We start from the raw sequence: 18,570 nt of genomic DNA on the forward strand, positions 1-18,570 counted from the left end.
TAAAACTTATTATTAATTTTTGGGGGGACCACAGACTCTTGCGTGGATGGAGCGCACAGATGTCTGTCTACACATTCATGTAGAAACAGAAAAGATACTCGCGACTTTCTCAGATACTGCCTAGCGTGCACGCTCTGTGCCTGGCCAGGTGCTATGAATACTATAAAGAGTTCATCCTTGAAAGGTAGAACATAACGGCACTCCAGAGGACTTAAATAGGGCACCCAGTTTAAACAGTATTTTTCACTTGTTTAATCATCTTGATAAAGCTCCAAGTTGTGGATCGAAACGTCGACCACCTTTCTAATAAAGGTTTCACTTTATATAATAAAGTCTCATGGAATGCCGCCATGTTCTACCTGTCCTGGGTGAACTCGTTATGCCTACACATTCAGACGATGTTCTCAAGATTACTCAGGTTAAGCACTTTGCAAGCATTTGGAATTTTTTGGCACGTCCGCGGGGGGGGGGGGGGGGGGGGGAGGGTTTGTTTGCTGACTCCCATGGATGACTTTGCTATCTTTGCACTGAGGGTCATACACGTTCAGCAGATGAGCACATTAACATTGTATCACGACAGTACTTTGAGTGCTGCCTTACTCCACTTAAATAGTGCATAATAAAATCATAAGGAATACTTTTCTCTAGTCTGGTGAAGGCAGCTTCACAGTTTATTGAAAAGGGATCAGTATTGGCGACCTCAACTCTGTTTAGTGAAAGCTTATTGGGGTCGTGAAGAAAGTAGTCTCCTGTGCTCCCTGGAATTCAACAATATTGTGTATGTGTCTGGTTAGCTGCATACATTATACAAACACTAATGCAGAATTCTGCAGGACCTATTGTGTATACCACTAACAGGATTTCAAAAGAATGGAAGTGATAAGAGCACCAGAAAAGGTCTGCAAACATTACCAGTGATGTTTTGTTATTCTCCATGGTTTATTTTCCGCCACTCTGTTACTAAGAAAAGCCATTAGAATCAAACCACTATATATCTTGTTGGGAAAAGGCAGCCGTTTTTGTTCTATTCCCAAATAACTAAAAGCAGATATCCGTACAGCACAATAGCAGAACAAATAAGTGTCGATGTGCAGAGGTTCGGAAAACTTTTATTGAAAGCTGGCTAACCCTTGCGCTATCTGGGGGCCTCGAATGTGGTTTTGTTCCCTCTTGCAGCAAAAGGGTTAACAATGAAAGTATTGGGAATCACACACAAAGGATTGTGCAGACTGGGTATTATGTAAAGGGATCTCCTGTTACTGCATTAATAGTCCCGCTTCATTTTGTTAGTAGTGACTGGCATACCGTATGAGGAATGTGTATCAATTGTCCATGTGTTTTTTTTTTTAGCTGAATCTGCAGATATGTTGGATTTTCTTTACTCTCCTCTGATTTGGCTATGGCTGAACAGGATTTACGTTTACACCTGTGCTGCTCTTGGCCTCACAGTCTGGATCTGCAGTCACTTCCTCACCACCAGGAAGAAGCACCAGGTAATCGAGACTTGTGTTGGAATACCCCCAAGTACGGGAGGGGACTGCAATGACACAGGGTAGAAAAATGACGTGTTTGATAACCTTCTAGTTAGGGTTAATCAGATGGATAGACACTGATGAGAAAGCACGTGTATTGTTAATTAATATTTTTTCAAGCATTTGCTTGATTTGGCCATACAGTTCCCAGTAGAATCTGAGCATCTGTTAACCAGTTTGTCCCATCTGAATGGGGCAGTCCCTCCTTGGCCCAAAGAGAACTAATGGCTGTAGCATGTTTAAAGGAGTAATGTGTGTGTGTGTGTGTGTGTGTGTGTGTGTGTGTGTGTGTGTGTGTGTGTGTGTGTGTGTGTGTGTGTGTGTGTGTGTGTGTGTGTGTGTGTGTGTGTGTTAATCAACCAGTTCTGTAGTATTAGATACCTTAAATAAAAAAAATATTATATATATATATATATATATATATATATATATATGTCAATGGTGTAACAGTATAGCACACTAGCCTCCTCAATAATCCTGATGCTTGACACATAAAATAAAAAGATATAGTTACCAGAACTAGTCTGATGACAGAGACAGCACACAGTGGTTAGAAAAAACAATTGTATTTAAAGAATACGCAGGACACCAAAACCAACGTTTCGGTCCTCAACAGGGACCTTCCTCAGGATAGTGCAATGCATGACTGTGAGTGACTTCTATATATACCCCAACCACCACCTGAACCACATGCACAATTACACAACAATGCAATTTAATCATTAAAACAGCTGGTATAGCACGCCTACCTATAATGATGAACCAATAGCAAGATTACCTAGCTGATCCTGAGATGAACTACACCTTTGGAAAACGCCACTCATAGCTTCAATGTCCATACCGGACTCCGCATCACCTTGCGCCGCATGAACCAGAAGTGTTTTGCGCACATAGATTATCATCATAGTAACAGGCCAAGCGCAATGACGTAATTCATTCAGGAGCTCCGATATACTGGCCCCAAGCTGCACTGGGCGGTGCGTCCTTAGCAACTCCCAATTGCCAAGGGGGGTGGGCCCATCACCCACAGACTGGGCTCAACGGTACTAATCACCCATACAAAGTAAAAGCGATGCGCTCGCAAAACAAGTAGCCATGGAAACACCCCAAACATACTGACATCAAGCACCCAGAAACGCCTGTGCATTCACTCCTAAGTACAGAACGTTGTGCGTCTATAACTACCCACTATCACAATGGGAGAGACGCTATTACAGATCACTGCTAAGCTGCATATTATAGTATCAAAAGCACGCGCAAGTCAATTTAAAAATAGCAAACATCTGCTGGCTGACCAGCAGGTGGCATAAGCGTGCACAGAACACAGCCTGTCTAGCATTTGGACAGAGACAATGAACTAATATGCCTTACAGATATCATCAAAAGCTAAACAATACGTGCAAACAAAAAGGATGGGAGGTGAAGTGTGTAGACAATGTGGGATAGTGTCAAATACCATGTGGAAATACAGTCAAAGCAGGAATGCTGTAAGGTACTACAAAAAGTAACTGAATTTCAGCTCCTCATTTAATCCCAATGGCGCCATAGTTCTAAATTCGAAAATACATCTCGCTTTTAGTTGCAAAAGCAACCTGTTCCTGCCCCCCCCCCCAACGTAATGGGAGCTGAACCTGTAAAATAGGCATACATTGCATTGTAGCCAAGGTGTCCTGCGTATTCTTTAAATACAATTGTTTTTTCTAACCACTGAGTGCTGTCTCGCTGTCATCGGACTTGTTCTGGTAATATATCTATATCCATCAGAAAATAGCCGTGTTAGTCCAGTTGCAATAGTGCAGAATAAATGAGTTCTTCAGTATTAGGTGATACTTTTTTTTATTGGACTAACAATTTTATGTCATAGGACAAGCTTTCGAGAGTTCTCCTCTCTTCCTCAGGTCAGCAATACTGATTTACAAGGGAATCTACGGCTAAAACAGTGTAGAAAGAAAAAAAAGGAAAAAAAACAAAAACTAACACCCTTCCTTATCTACAGTACATTTCTGTTTTTGTTTTTTTTCCTTTTTTTTCTTTCTTTTCTCTCTACACTGTTTTAGCCGTAGATTCCTGTGTATATCAGTATTGCTGACCGAAGGAAGAGAGGATAACTCTCGAAAGCTTGTCCTATGACATAAATTGTTAGTCCAAATAAAAAAGGTATCACCTTATACTGAAGAACTCATTTATTCTGATATATATATATATATATATATCATTTTTTTTTTTTTTTTTTAATTCAACTCTTCATGCCATTTTTAATGAGTTTTAATGAGTTTTAATATGCTGAGCATCCTTTTATTTCTATAGCAGGCTTTAGCCCACCTCCTCAGCAGTGATAGCTGCAAACTGTAACAATCGATAATGCAAACTTGGTAATATAAGGATACATTGTAGCTGCTGAGTTACACTGACTGAAGGATTGATTTGAAACTGAATGGCGGCCATTTAGTGAACCCTGGGAAACAGAATATTGTTGATCGATTACTTTTTTTTTTTTTTTAAGTTGCTTGGTTTGTCTCTTTAATAGGTTAACTCAGCGGTGCGCAAACTGGGGGGCGGGAGATTTGTCTGGGGGGCGCGGACGGTTGCAGAGTTCCCGTGCTCTTCCCCCAGGCATTTAAATTAAATGCCGGGGGATCGCGTGAGGCCTCTGCAACAAGAAAACTTACTGTGATTCAGACGCTTGTGATGCATCTCCATGGCAACGCGGTGTCAAATGACACAGCGGGTCATGTGACGTCACAGGTGTAAAATGACGCCGCTGGTCACGTGACCTGACGTTACGTGACGCATGGCAAGGTGGGGGGGGGGGCGCAAGCTTGGAGCTGCCAAGTCAGGGGGTGCAGCAGGAAAAGTTTGCGCTCCCCTGGGTTAACTGTAAATAATTATTTTTATTTTAAAAAGGTGTCAATCCAGACCAATCCAGACAAGTATTTTAAAAAGAGTTGGTTCTAGTTTTTCATAGCGACCAGTACTTTGGATGTTTTTAAAAAAAAAGTTTTATATACAATCTTTTTTGAGAACGCTGTGAATAATAGTGCGTTGTTTTTAATTCTGTCCTTTTGTTTGTATGGCGATTGTGAGCCCATTATTACCACATAAGATGAGACAAATACAGAGAGCCTGGTTAATATGTAAACATTTCTATTGTTCACAAGAATCAAACAAGTTAAGCAGGTGGTCTCGTTTTGTTAAGGAAGACCTTTGCGTTAAAGGGGCGGAATTTTTGTTTCTTTCCCACTGCATAGGAGACTGGCACTCTATAAAAACGTGATTATGCCGTGTCGATGGTGTTGGTACGCAAAGTAACTATTTCAGTTCTGTAGAATGTGAGATTGTCTAGAACTTGTGACTTAAAAAAAAAAAAAAAAATTATTTCACAGGAGGAAAAGTTGCACCAAAATGGTTCTCCCCCATTGCTGACTAAAGCTCTGAAAAATGACGTTCACGCGTCTCACAAGGAGGAGGAAGTACACGTCGCCGGTGTGAAGATTTTCTACGGCTCTCAAACGGGCACAGCCAAGGTAAGTAAAACCTACTTTTAAAACGATTTGAAAGAAGACTCCCGTGTAGCATCAGTGGAAAGAGACAAATCAAACTGCTGGTTACAGCAGCAATCCCCATAATCTTTCATTTTGTGAATGTTACCTGCAATGGGCTGTCCCCTGAAGCTGACTGCCGTACGCTGACCTCTGAGCACCTCTTGGTTCCAGATACAAAGTAGTTTTTTTTTTTGTGACCATTTCGAACTACAGATGTTGTCAGCAACATTATTTCCCAATTACATTGTGGCTTTTTTATTTGCTGCTGGAGTGCCCTGCAGGCTATTTTATATATAATTATTTAGTATTATTATACCTTAAAGTACAAATATTTGTAGTGCAATCAACGGTACTTTTGGTTTCCTTTAACAACCCCCATTTGTTTCCTACAGTCATTTTCTTTTTTTTTTTCCTAAGCTTTTTATGAACTAGCAAAGACTTTTAATTGCGCCCATGTTGTTTTTGCATTACTACGGCAGTAGTTGTTTTGCAGCCAGGAGCGGCATTTTGGTGCCTCTGTAAATCGTGTCTCAATTAATTTTTTTTCTTTCACACACCACACTAAGATCACACACCCTTTATTTTTTAATTTTTTTAATTTTAAATTGAATATTTTTGTATATTAGGGTTTTGCACACCACCTGGCAGGGGAAGTTGCTGCTCTCGACTTGCCTGTTGAAATAATAAACATGAAGGAGTACGATCCAGATGACAACCTAATGGAAGAGGTGAGGGATATGTTCACTTGTGCTTATTCGGGGGTTACAATGATCTTTGGTCCATCGAAACGGTATAAAACCGTGGTAGGCAACATTATATGCGTCGGCTCTGGAGTCCTCAAAATGGCTGTACATTAGCCTTCACCTGCAGCCTTAGGCTGCGTCCATGCTGCCTCTAAGCGCGCTTGGCGTGTTTACTTCAGTTAATGTGAATCTGCACAGTCACGCTCACGCGGCGCGCTCATGCATGGGCATGTACGCTCTCCCAAGCTCGGCTCTTGAGGAGACAAAGAAAATTGATTTTGAAGCGCACACAGAACGCCACACACAGAAATAGCCCCGATCTACGCCCCCCCGCTCGCGCTTGCAAAATTATGCACTCATGCTTGGAAAGTTGGCGATCATTTTTCAACTTGACAAGTTATTTTTCTCTCCATCGTAACTTAAAGCTGTCAGTCAAATTCAACTTAAAAAATAGTAGTTCTTTCACAAACTCTAAAATTAGGACTTTTATCCTTTGAATACTAGTGACAGGGATTTAAATGTGGTTTAGAAAGACATCTTTATTACCTTTTTGTAGCCTTGTGTTTTTCAACCCTCTCCTCTGGTCAGTCCAGCCAGACCCTATTTTAGAAGTAATCTATGATTTGCCAAGTACACGTGTGCCCAAATCTTTTATGTGAACGTGTGATTAGCTGGTTGTATCTAAAACATGGCCTGGCACCTGAAAAATGTATTTTGGTCTATGACTGGTCTTTAAATACAGATGTAGCAGACATTATCCCTGTTAACACAGGATAACATAAGAAATAACGCAGTAAATGTCATGTGCATTAAGGGCGTTGCGCTTGCAGTAAAACTTGCGGTAGTAACGCAATGCGTTAACGGGTGAAGTAACGTCTGCTACATCTGTGTTTTATTTTACTGGTTGTCCCCATGGCAGTGGTCAGCAATGGGTTAAGTTCCACCCTCCAGCTGAGATAGGACAGACAGATCTACCTGTGGGAGGACCATAAATAGACATTCCTTTCCTCCCCAGGGTGTCTGTTTTTTTTTTCTTTCTATTTTTTCCCTCTGTCGTACTTTAGCTGAGGTAGTGGCTAGCATTTTTCTCAAATGTAGGCAAGGTGCTTACATGACTACTTCGTAGTTGATCCATGGGAGTTGTCTACACCTCCTCTCCTGCTGGAGTCGGCACTCCAAGGAGTTGCTGTTCCATCAGGCTATCAAGAAGCCATGCTGCAAATAGCTGCCGAGGCTCTCAGCTTCAGACACCCCTGGTGCAGGCACGAGTATGCTAGTCAGTCCTGAGACGGATGACCATTTGGACGCACGGAGTAGCAGGGGGGGAGCTTTTGCAAGAGACCTCGCAGTGACGTAATTGGAGGAAAAATGTGAAGGGTTTAAAAGTGCTCGGCAAGTGAGACGCTGTTGCGACCATGCATCTAACAGAGGACAGCACACTCTTGGAAGCCTACGTCAACTGCTGCAAGTAAGTGACGTAATTGGAGGAAAAATGTGAAGGGTTTAAAAGTGCTCGCAAGTGAGACGCTGTTGCGACCATGCATCTAACAGAAGGATTACAGACGTGCGGAGGACAGCACACGCTTGGAAGCCTACTCAACTGCTGCAAAGTAAGTGCTGGAGTTGCAGCAGTTGCACGACTATATAGGCACTGCTTACAAACCTGTAAGCCTATAAAACCCTAGCCAGGATACATCATGGATGCACGCTCTACGAAGAGTTGTAGTTGCTAAAGTCCCAAGGTAAGCCCCAGGGAGAAAGTAGTAGTACTAATGTGACACTTGTTTTTGTATAGAGATGGCTATAATTAGTGTTATTTATATTATGTCAGTACTCCAGGATTACAACAGGAGGATCCAGTGGCCAGAGCACCTGCAGAACAGGCTGTTTGGAAGATAGCCACGAGGAAAATAATACATTGTGCGGCTTGTGAAAATCCAGCATAGGAAAATAAGACTTTGTGAGAATTACCTAAGTGACACGGCAAATGACCCAATTGAGCAAATGTTGGATTCCTCTTATGAGAAGTCAGAGGATGAACAATTCAGCAGGATGGAGCTGTTGCTGGAATCAGGAAATGAATTTTCAGCAGAGGAATGGCCCACCTTTTGATCTATACCCATTTCTAAAAGCAGTAAGAGATCTTACATCTGTGAGGACGAACCTTCCCCTTCGGAACCTATGCATCGTCTATTCAGGAGCCCGCATAGGAAACCAAGAGCTGGACAATAAAAGCATCTTTGGCTAGGATGTTTTCATTGAATGTACCCATACGAGCAAAAAGTGGAAGCTTGGGACTTTATCCCAAAGGTGGTGGAGGGGGCGTTGTCAATGTCGGTAGAAGAACCAGTGCATGATGCACTCTCCTTTCGAGATTCTATGGACAGGCGGATGGAGAACGGCTTAAAATCTTTTACCGCAGTAGGTGCAGCTTGCAAGCCTTCTATAGTCTTAACATCTCTGCCAAGAGCATTGAAGTCATGGATTGTTAAAAGATCCCAGATAGTTGGAGCACTCTGAACTAATGCTGGCAGCGGAGTTTGTAATGTATGCATCGCTGGATTCAGTTAAACTGGCAGTAAGGTCTATGGCATTGTAGGTTGCAACCAGAAGAGCTCTTTGGCTAAGGTCTTGACAGGCGCATTCATCATCAAAGAACAATCTGTGTTCAATTCCTTTTGATGGACATCATCTGTTTGGCAGGAAACTTGATTCCATTATTGAAAAGTCTTCTGGAGGTAAAAGTCTGTTCCTACCACAGGAAAGGAGAAGATCTGGTTTCCCAACTTTAAAGTATGAATGAGAGGACTAACAGCCGAGACATGAGATCCTATAGGCCCAAAATGGGTTACTCGAGCAGCCTTTTGGGTTGGAGGCCAGAGCTCTTTTTTTCGTGGGCCAAGAAGAGTTTGACCCTCATATAGAGCAACTGGGAAGTTCAAATGAGATGAGGGGAACTCGAACATCCCACGAAGGAAGAAGACTTCGGGAATTTCTGGACGTTTGGTTGCAAAATATTTGATTCCTGGGTGCTCAACGTTGTCTCCAGTGAATACTGCCTGGAATTCAAGACAATACTTGGAAGACACAGGTTCATAAGATCCTGATGACTGGTAAACTTGCCAGACATGAATTAACAGCAGTGTCCAACAGCTTATGAACGATCGTGCAGTCTAACCAGTTCTGCCACAAGAAAGATATTGTGGTATCTATTCAGTTCCACGTAAAAAAAGCGAATGAAACATTCAAGTCTATCCTGAACCTAAGGCCTCGGTCCCGCTGCGCTCGTTGGCGCGGGCGGCCATGTCGCGAGTTCCCCACCAGCAGGGGAATCCTCGCGAGCCGGTCCCCCCTGGCAGCACAGCTGACTACACGCTGTGGCGCGTCGGCCGCTAGGAGACACAAGAGAATGGTGTTTCCTAGCGTTGACGCGTCACGTGGTGTGGCTGTGAGCCAATGCAGAGGGGAGGCTCTGGGAGGAGGAGAGGCTTCGGGGAGCGGGGAGGAGTGTGGCGTGAAAGCAGGTGAGTGCCTGTCTGTGTGTATGTGTGTATGTGTGTGCCTGAGTGCGTGAGTGCCTGCCTCTGTCTGTGTGTGTGTATGAGTGCGTGAGTGCCTGCCTGTGTGTGCGCGCGTGTGTGTATGAGTGCATGAGTGCCTGCCTGCCTGTGTGTGTGTGTGTGTGTATGAGTGCCTGCGTGTGTGTGTTTAAAGTTACCCTCAGCAGCTCCAGCCCGAGTCCGTGGAGGGAGGGGGGGGAGAGTAGCGGGTCCCTCCGCTCAAGCCACGCCCCCCCTCCCTGTCAAGCCTCCCACTCCCGCCCGGCTCCCGCTCCCTACAGACCGCATATTGCGGTCTGTGTATCTCAGCGCACCGCCTGTCTGCAGTGCGGGTGCGCTGACTCTGGGAGCGGGGCCTTAGCCTTAGAGGAGTAAAACTGCTCAAGGTAAGGAAATTCAAGATGGAGTCCCTCAAGACTATTATTGCAGCAGTGAACCAGGGAGACTGGCTTTATCAGTAGATCTAAAAGATCCCTACTTCCACAAACCCATATGTCAAAGACACAGAATGTATCTGAGATTTGCAATAGGGGTAGCTCACTATCAATTCAGAGCTCTTCCCTTTGGTCTCTCTACACAACGCTCATTGCTGAATTAAGAAAAGAAGGAATACAGATATTCCACTACCTCAACGATATTTTAATAAAAGCATTGAGCAGAATCCAGTGGCTCCAACACCTATCAAGGGTACTTGTGTTAATTTCACATTACTGTTGGCTGGTCAACACCGAGAAAAGCCAATTAAATCCAACCAATATCTAAGTTTCTGGGAATGGGGTTCAACACACTGCAACGCATTGTGGTCCTTCCCTCAGACAAAAGTTCAAATATAATGGAGATGGTCAAAAGAGCCAGAGCCAGCAATCGATGGTGGGGTTGACAATGATAGGCACTCCATCAGCAACCATCCAGGTGGTAAAATGGTCGAGAAGGCCTATAAGAACGTTCCAACAAAACTTCTTATGTTACTGGCACAGACAGGCGGCATGCCTAGAACAATGGATCTCCTTACAGCAGTCTTTAAAATAGTGGGAACACGATACTAACCTAAGAGCAGACTTCCTCAATCGGAAGACTAGACCCAGGAGAGTGGTCCCTATTGAGCACGACTTTCAACCAACTATTCGTGAGATGGGATGACACCAAACATAGATCTCATGGCAATATAAAGAAACTGGAAATTCCAAAGTTTGCTCAAGACGCCAAGACCCAGAGGCTTCCAAGGTAGACACCCTCTCCTTTCCATGGAAATTCTGGCTTGCATGTGTTCCCACCGATTCCTCTTATACTAGGGGTTCTCAAGAAAATCAGACAGGACAATGCAGCGGTGGTGACAATACTCCCGAATTGGCCACGCAGAGCCCGGTTTCTTCAGGTAATCCAACTGTTGGTAGACGAAACGTGGCAACTGCCGGTGTTTAATGGCCTCTTATCCCAGGGACCAGTGCAACATCCCTGTTCAGGAGCTTGGGCTTTGACTGCATGGAGGTTGAGCGCGAGCTGCTCAGATCAAGAGGACTATGTTGCACAAGGTGGTACAGACCTAAATGGTTACAAGGAAAACTATTACTTCTACGGTATATCATAGAATCTAGCAGCGATTTCATCTTGTGTGAACGCCAGGGCTAGGCCATCCGACTTCTCCTGCGATTTCTGGAGTTTTTGCAAGGCGGTCTGGAGCAAGGGCTTGGCACTAGCTCACTGAAAGATCAGGTGTCAGCATTGTCGGCCCTACTAGGAAGACACTTGGCTGACATAGATCTCACAAGTAGATTCTTCCAAGCTTTGAAGAGAAGCAAACCACAATATAAAGACTCAGTTCCTGCTTGGCATTTACTGTACGCTATACGGGCTCTAACAGATACCCCCTTGGATCCACTCTCTCATGCTTTCATGGACCTAACATAACAGTCCTGTTGATAGCAATGTCGTCGGCGCACAGGATTCATGAATTACAAGCCTCATCTATAAAGAAGCCTTTCCTTATCTTCCAACAAGACTTGGTCGGATTAAGGCCAGTACAACTTTTCTTACACACGGTTGTAAAAAAAAAAAAAAAAGGTAATCTCAACCAACCAAGAGATCCTACCTTCTTTTTGCCCAAAGCTGGCAACTGACCAAATGGTTGGATATAGTGAGGTGCTTGGAGCAGTGGGATTTAATGTCAGGCTTTTCATACTCCTAAAGGGACCACGGAAGGGGCAAGCAGCTTCAAAGTCACTGGATCTTAACAGCTATCAGGAAGGCTTATTCTATTTAGACAATCCCTGCCCCAGAGCTGCTAAACAACCATTAACGAGAGCCGTGGCCACATAATGGGTAACCATGTTGCAGGCTTCCTCCGCAGCATTATGCAGGACGGCAGTATGGACGTCAATATGTTTATTATATACTAGTAAGCTTTTGTACTAGTAACAAAAGGGTAGGTGGGAGTATGTGGTCTGATAACTTTGTTTTGGATCAACAAGTAATTTATATGAACCTCTTGGGATCCTTCATTGGATATGGTAGAAATACAGCAGCAAATTATAATATTCAGTGCATGTAAGGCCGAGATCACACTGTGTGTGTTGGTACTTGCGTATGTGCGCGCGCACGACGGAGCGAACGCGTTTTGAAAAGACATGAAATTTGTCTTTTCAAGCAGCAGCCATGTCACGTGTGCGGTTCGGCCAATCATGGCGAACCAGCTCCGTGATGTCATGACCACACCCCTGCCATGCCCCCCCAATAGCTTCCTGCACTATGCGCACAGATCGCCTGTTCTATTGCAGCAAGAGCTCGCACTCTCGCAAGCAAGCGGAGTGTATGAGCTCGGCCTAAGAGGGATATCTGGTAACAATTTATGTATACAGGAAGTGTGAAATGAGATCACACAGAAACAGGTAGCCTGGTGTGGAAATTAACAGTAGAGGCATAGGAGGCTTCTCTTTTTAATATGCAAAGGCTGCCTAGACAGTAAGGAGACGTGAGGGGGAGTTGAGTGGGACAAGATCGTGAATGTGAAAAAATATCTATATGTAAACTACTATAACTATATTATAGAGCGTAATCCGGGAACAGTGCATGTGTACACACATGCACTCATATACACACGCTGCATATATATACACCGTACCTACGTGCACACATACACACACATGCACTCATATACACACGCTGCATATATATACACCGTACCTACGTGCACACATCCACACACATACACACGTTCATATGAGCACGCATCCTTGCCCATACACATACGCACGCACATACACAACACAGTGTACATGCACTGTGTGTGTATCTGTATGTGTAAACTGGCACTTGTACGTACATAAACAGACATACATATCTACAGATATGCAAACTTACATGTATAGACACTAAAAACATACAATATCACACACCCAAAAAACTTAACCCATTGGTGAGCACTGCCATAGATGGACTCTCCAGGAAAAGAAAACTGCAGTAATTTGGATTCTATTTTTCCTTTCACTAACTTGGAACTGCATTTGTTTATCCTCATTTTACTGCCTTAGCATTACAGAGGCCATTCTACCTGACCTAGAATACTGTATCGGCGGTCTCCAGCCAAATTGATTTTAGTTAGAGGCGTTTGAATTTATATGGAGTGCATTTTTCAAAATTGCCAGTAATGCTTATGGATTTAATGGCACATTCAAATTGATATTGTTTATGGCCTGACCTGACCTTGTCTTGATTGGCAACCACTCAATCCAGCGCTGAAGTACTTAATGGTGAATTCTCCTACTTTTCTCCCACGGCCGTGCGGTGGCTGGAATATGTGCTGTAAGCCCTATACTTTGCATTTGGAGGAGCAGAGACTGAACAATTATCAAACATGAATATCCTTCACAATTTTTGAAGCCAATGGACATTTCGGAAATGCAGCAGCAATTGTGTATTTCTGTTTAATAGCTGTACAGGAATACTGTAATAAAAGCAAAGCATGACACTTATTTAATTGTGCAGTCCTTACTATGGACAATGCATGTTTAGTAGATGAATTGGTACTTTTAAATAGTTGTAGAAAGTTTGTTTTCTTAGCTAACAAAATTTCTTTAAAAATAAAAAGTGTGTGCTGAGCACGCGCATTTTAAGTGAAACTTCTTTGTCTTTTGTCACTGTTTTGTCACAGATATTGTATTTGTTATGGTGATATTTTTAATTAAAATTCAAAATACAATGTCGGTGATAAAACTCAAAGAAGTTTGACTTGGAGCGCGCATGCTCGGCACACCTGTTTTTAGCTATTTGCACCCATTGTTATACTAACTGTCTCTGTGTGTGCGTGTGTCTCTGGTGCATCTGTCTCCCAAGCTGGGTTGCTCCTGCGCATGAGTGTCGTGCCGAGTCGGGCCGCTGCTGCGCATGTGGGGGGGAGGGGGAAGGGGGTGACTATTGGTTTCTGCGCATGCGCACCGTGGGCTTATAGTGCAATCTCCATGCGCCCATTAGCAGCGTGACGTCATTTGCATCACGGTTTTTTGTTGCAATGCAAGGATGCAAACAAGTGCAAGTGAAAACACTGCAGGTGTCAGCAAATAAGTTTCACTTCAAAAATGCACTCTGCTGCATTTACAATTATTACTTCAAAAGTCTGTTTTAGAAGTGATTATTTTAATTTTGTACATAACCAAGTGTGGAAGCACATCGTGCATCCCCCTTCGTCAGGTGCCCAACAGGGATGCTTGACTCTTGGGCACCTGACGAAGGGGCTTGCACCCCCCGAAACCTTGTGCGATGTGCTTCCACACTCTTATCTGCAAAATTAAAATATGTACTTCTAAATACTGACTTTTGAAGTAATAATTGTATGTGCGGCGGAGTATTTCTCTTTTTACTGGATACTGCATGAAGCGGCTAAGGGCAGCTTCCAGCACTACTACAACGAAGACCTCTACTAAACGGCGTGAGTGCATTCTGTTGCTATACTTAAAAAAACATTCTTTGGAAGTTTTTACCGTCATTATAGACCTTAAGAATGTGATGGTAGCTGAGAACCGCTTGGCCAGTACAGTGCGAGTACTTACACGCCAGTGCACTCACGCTGTTTGGGTCAGTTGAAGAGTATCTGCCAATGTGTTACACAGCTACATGGATACTCCGCCGTACACACACTCCTTTCCAGCTTGGGGCTCAAAATAGCAGGTGTCGTGACAAAAAGCACAACGTTCCGGCAGTCAAGACCACCTTCGTCAGGTGGAACATATTGTCTCATTATGCATAAGATGATGCCAGTATGATGTCAAACGTCATTAGCATAGGCCTACATAGTGTAGTATTATGTATAGCTTTTATATAGCACCATCCAGGTACATAGCACTTTACACTATATGGCAATAAGTACTTCAGACAAAACAATAGGAAAAAGAGTCCCTGCCCCGAAGAGCTTACAGTAATTGCTGAATGTAGGACTCCACATGATGCACTGTATACATATGCTAATGCAGGGGTGCGCAGAGTTCCTGTGCTGCGCCCCCCCTGCCTGGCAGCTCCAGCACGCACGCCCCCTCCACCCCCCCAGGACTCGGCGTCAAATGACGCCATGGGTCACGTCACGATATCCATTATTCTCATTGTTTAACAGGTTTTGTGCATAGTGAGTAATAAGTAACCCATTATTCTTGTAGACAACCAGCAGTAACATCTGTGTTTTCCTGGTCGCCACGTACACGGACGGACAGCCTCCCGAGAGTGCAGAGTGGTTCTGCAAGTGGCTGGACGAAGCCTCCAACGACTTCCGCTTTGGAAAAACCTTTCTAAAAGGCTTGAGATACGCTGTGTTTGGATTAGGGAATTCTGTGTATAACAGCCATTACAATACGGTAGGGATTTGCTTCGTGACCAACCTCCAATATATTTTAAAATAAATACGTGTGTGTGTGTGTGTGTGTGTGTGTGTGTGTGTGTGTGTGTGTGTCCTTGCCTCCATTGAAAACAATGGTAACATGCGTTTAAAGAGGATATAATTTTTTTTGTTTTTATTTCTTGTGTGTGGTGCTGTTGTATTTTCAATGCACTCATCTTGTTCCAATATCTCGTATATATCAGGGGTGCGTAAACTGGGGGCCCCGCGCTCTTCCCCAAGGCATTTAAATTACATTCCGGGGATCGCGTGAGGCCTCTGCAACTTCACTTACCGGAATTCAGAAGCTCGTGTGACGCAACGTGGCGGTAAATGACGCTGCGGGGTCGCCGGTTGCCATTGCGACGCGGCGCCGTCACAAGACCCCGGCAAAAGAGGTAAGGGGGCGCTAGCATGGGGGGAAGCGGGCAAGGGGGGGGTGCAGCTCAAATAGTTTGCGTACCCCTGATATATATCATCATAGGCTCTTGGAACAAGCTGAGCTGCTGTTTGCATACGAAGTGTTTAAATGTAATGTATTTGTCAAGACTGTGTCATTATAAACTAGAACACATGGTTTCCAGCCTCCATTGCAACATGACATCCCTTTTCTGTATAGGTTGGTAAAAACATTGATAAGTGGCTGTGGATGCTGAGTGGCAGCCGTGTTATGACTCGAGCAGAGGGTGACGGCAATGTGGTGAAGAGCAAACATGGCAGCATTGAGGCGGACTTCAGTGCCTGGAAGGCCAAGTTCCTGAGCAGGCTGCAGGCACTAGTGAAAGGGGAGAAGAAATCTTGTAGCGGAAAGTGCAAGAAGGGCAAGTGCAAGTCTAAAGGGAAGTCCAGTACTGAGGCTCTGGAGCAGGAACAAAGCAGACCAGGAGATTCAGAGCACGAGGACACAGAGGTAAATCTCATCGGATGCCTTGCATTGTGTGGTGAGACTTCTGTATCTTTCCTTGTTCCAAGCTCAGGAATTTATCAACACGGGGCATGTTCAGTAAGTGAACTGGAATAGTGTTTCCATCTACAGATAATTCATTGAAACTGACCATGAAATAAAATATTGTAAAATTGGGTAATTTCAGTAACAAATATATAAGGACACTAGCTGATATACCCGGCGTTGCCCGGGATTTACCCCCATTCACAGGTGCGGTCTCCCCTCCCTGCAGCCCACAAAACTGCCCCCCCCCCTGCACCCCACAAAACTGCCCCCCCCTGCACCCCACATCACTCTCCACCCCTCTGCACCCCACATCACTCTCCACCCCCCTGCATCCCACATCACTTTCCCCCTGCACCCCACATCACTCGCCACCCCCATGCTCCCCACATCACTCGCTACCCCCCTGTTCCCCACATCACTCGCCCACCCCCCTGCACCTCACATCACTCGCCACCCCCCCTGCACCCCACATGACTCGCCACCCCCCCTGCACCCCACATGACTCACCACCCCCCCTGCACCCCACATGACGCGCCACCCCCCCTGCACCCCACATGACGCGCCACCCCCCCTGCACCCCACATCACTCGCCACCCCCCCTGCACCCCACATCACTCGCCACTCCCCCTGCACCCCACATCACTCGCCACCCCCCCTGCACCCCACATCACTCGCCACCCCCCCTGCACCCCACATCACTCGCCACCCCCCCTGCACCCCACATCACTCGCCACCCCCCCTGCACCCCACATCACTCGCCACCCCCCCTGCACCCCACATCACTCGCCACCCCACATCACGGTCCACCCACCCTGCACCCCACATCACGGTCCACCCCCTCTGCACCCCACATCACGGTCCACCCCCCCTGCACCCCACATCACTCGCCACCCCCCCCTGCACCCCACATCACTCGCCACCCCCCCTGCACCCCACATCACTCGCCACCCCCCTGCACCCCACATCACTCGCCACCCCCCCTGCACCCCACATCACTCGCCACCCCCCCCTGCACCCCACATCACTCGCCACCCCCCTGCACCCCACATCTGTCTCGCCACCCCCCCTGCACCCCACATTATTCCCCCCCCTGCACCCCACATTATTGCCCCCCCCTGAACCGCACATTATTCCCCCCCCTGAACCGCACATTATTCCCCCCCCCCGAACCGCACATTATTCCCCCCCCCCCGAACCGCACATTATTCCCCCCACCTAAACCGCACATCATTGTCCCCCCCCCCATGCATGATCCCCCAGTCCTCACTAGCAGCGGTTTCGGATGTCCCTCTCCTCGAAATGTAATGTAAGGGATTCAGGGAGGAGAGGGACTCCATGGTGTGGTCTGGCCGGCCCCGTCCTCCATCTGCGGCCTTAGTGCAGCATGGAGCGATCGGTGGCCGGGCAGGAGTGAGAGAGGGCCGGGACTCCAGTTGGTCTCCCGCGTGGCGCTGCCTCCCGCCCCCCACATTGCTGGCTGCAAGCAGGGAAGCCAGGGGGAGAGTGTGCTCGGTAGGATCCGGGGGTGGGGGGGTGTAACAGCACAGGAGGCGCTCGCTCTCCCCCCGTTCCCGGCGCTTGCTCTCACCCCTCCTCGGGCGCTACTTCTCGCTCCCCTCCTGTGGCACTCCGGCGGGTGGGCCGGCGCTCGTCCTCCTCCCCCGGCCGGTGGGGTGAGGTGTGTGCGACACATAGAAAATGGAGAAGTAGGGCACTGCAAAGAAACAAAAGGGCTGGAGGCAAAAAAATAAACTATTTATTGGGCATATGTGCCAAACTAACAAACACACAAATAAAAACTGTGCGACACAGCAATGAGTGAGAGCCGGGGGGGGGGGGGCGGGGGGTGGAGAGACACCGGCCAATGAGCAGTGGGAGGCCGGGCGGACCGACGGCCAATCAAATTGTCTACAGGGACTCACAAACAAGATTTCAGTTTTATAGATATAGATGATAATATGTTAGCATGCGTAATTAAATATTCATGTGGAAGACAGGTAAAATTAAACCCAGCTCCCTTTAGTGGACTGTATATCATTATTTTGTACTTTTTTTTCCCCCCTTCTTTGTAACATAAAAAGTACAGTTGCTACTTCAATTGAAAAGAACATTAATATCTTGTTTTGGATGTACGTTTTATGTACGAGATGAATAGGGTCACAAACCAGTGGTATAAATGAAGACAGACTTCTTTAATATGCTTTTTTGTTTTTTAGGAGGAGCAGTTTGAAACCACCAGTGAGTCAGAGTCTGACGGCGAGGGAGAGACCGGAGCCAGTGGCCTCATAGATGTTGAAGATTTAGGGAAGGCAATGAGCAGTATGAAGAAAGCCAAGGTATTGAACCACCTGTAGATTAACAACTTCATTGTCTAATAGACCAGC

The 18,570-nt window shown here is 45.8% G+C and overlaps 1 protein-coding gene across 1 annotated transcript in view; it reads left to right on the forward strand.

The window, feature by feature from the left end:
• The first annotated feature begins 1,354 nt into the window (after positions 1–1,354).
• The window catches only part of LOC142489361 (S-adenosyl-L-methionine-dependent tRNA 4-demethylwyosine synthase TYW1-like), a 221,263-nt gene continuing 204,047 nt past the window's right edge, over positions 1,355–18,570 (forward strand). Inside the window, exons 1-6 of the mRNA XM_075589948.1 lie at positions 1,355–1,493; positions 4,916–5,056; positions 5,701–5,802; positions 15,020–15,214; positions 15,854–16,144; positions 18,403–18,522. Coding sequence (XP_075446063.1) covers positions 1,365–1,493; positions 4,916–5,056; positions 5,701–5,802; positions 15,020–15,214; positions 15,854–16,144; positions 18,403–18,522 — 978 coding nt within the window. The 5' untranslated portion in view covers positions 1,355–1,364. The remainder of the gene's footprint in view (positions 1,494–4,915; positions 5,057–5,700; positions 5,803–15,019; positions 15,215–15,853; positions 16,145–18,402; positions 18,523–18,570) is intronic.

The sequence above is a fragment of the Ascaphus truei genome, chromosome 3 (assembly GCF_040206685.1).
Source record: "Ascaphus truei isolate aAscTru1 chromosome 3, aAscTru1.hap1, whole genome shotgun sequence".
Taxonomy (NCBI): Eukaryota; Metazoa; Chordata; class Amphibia; order Anura; family Ascaphidae; genus Ascaphus; species Ascaphus truei.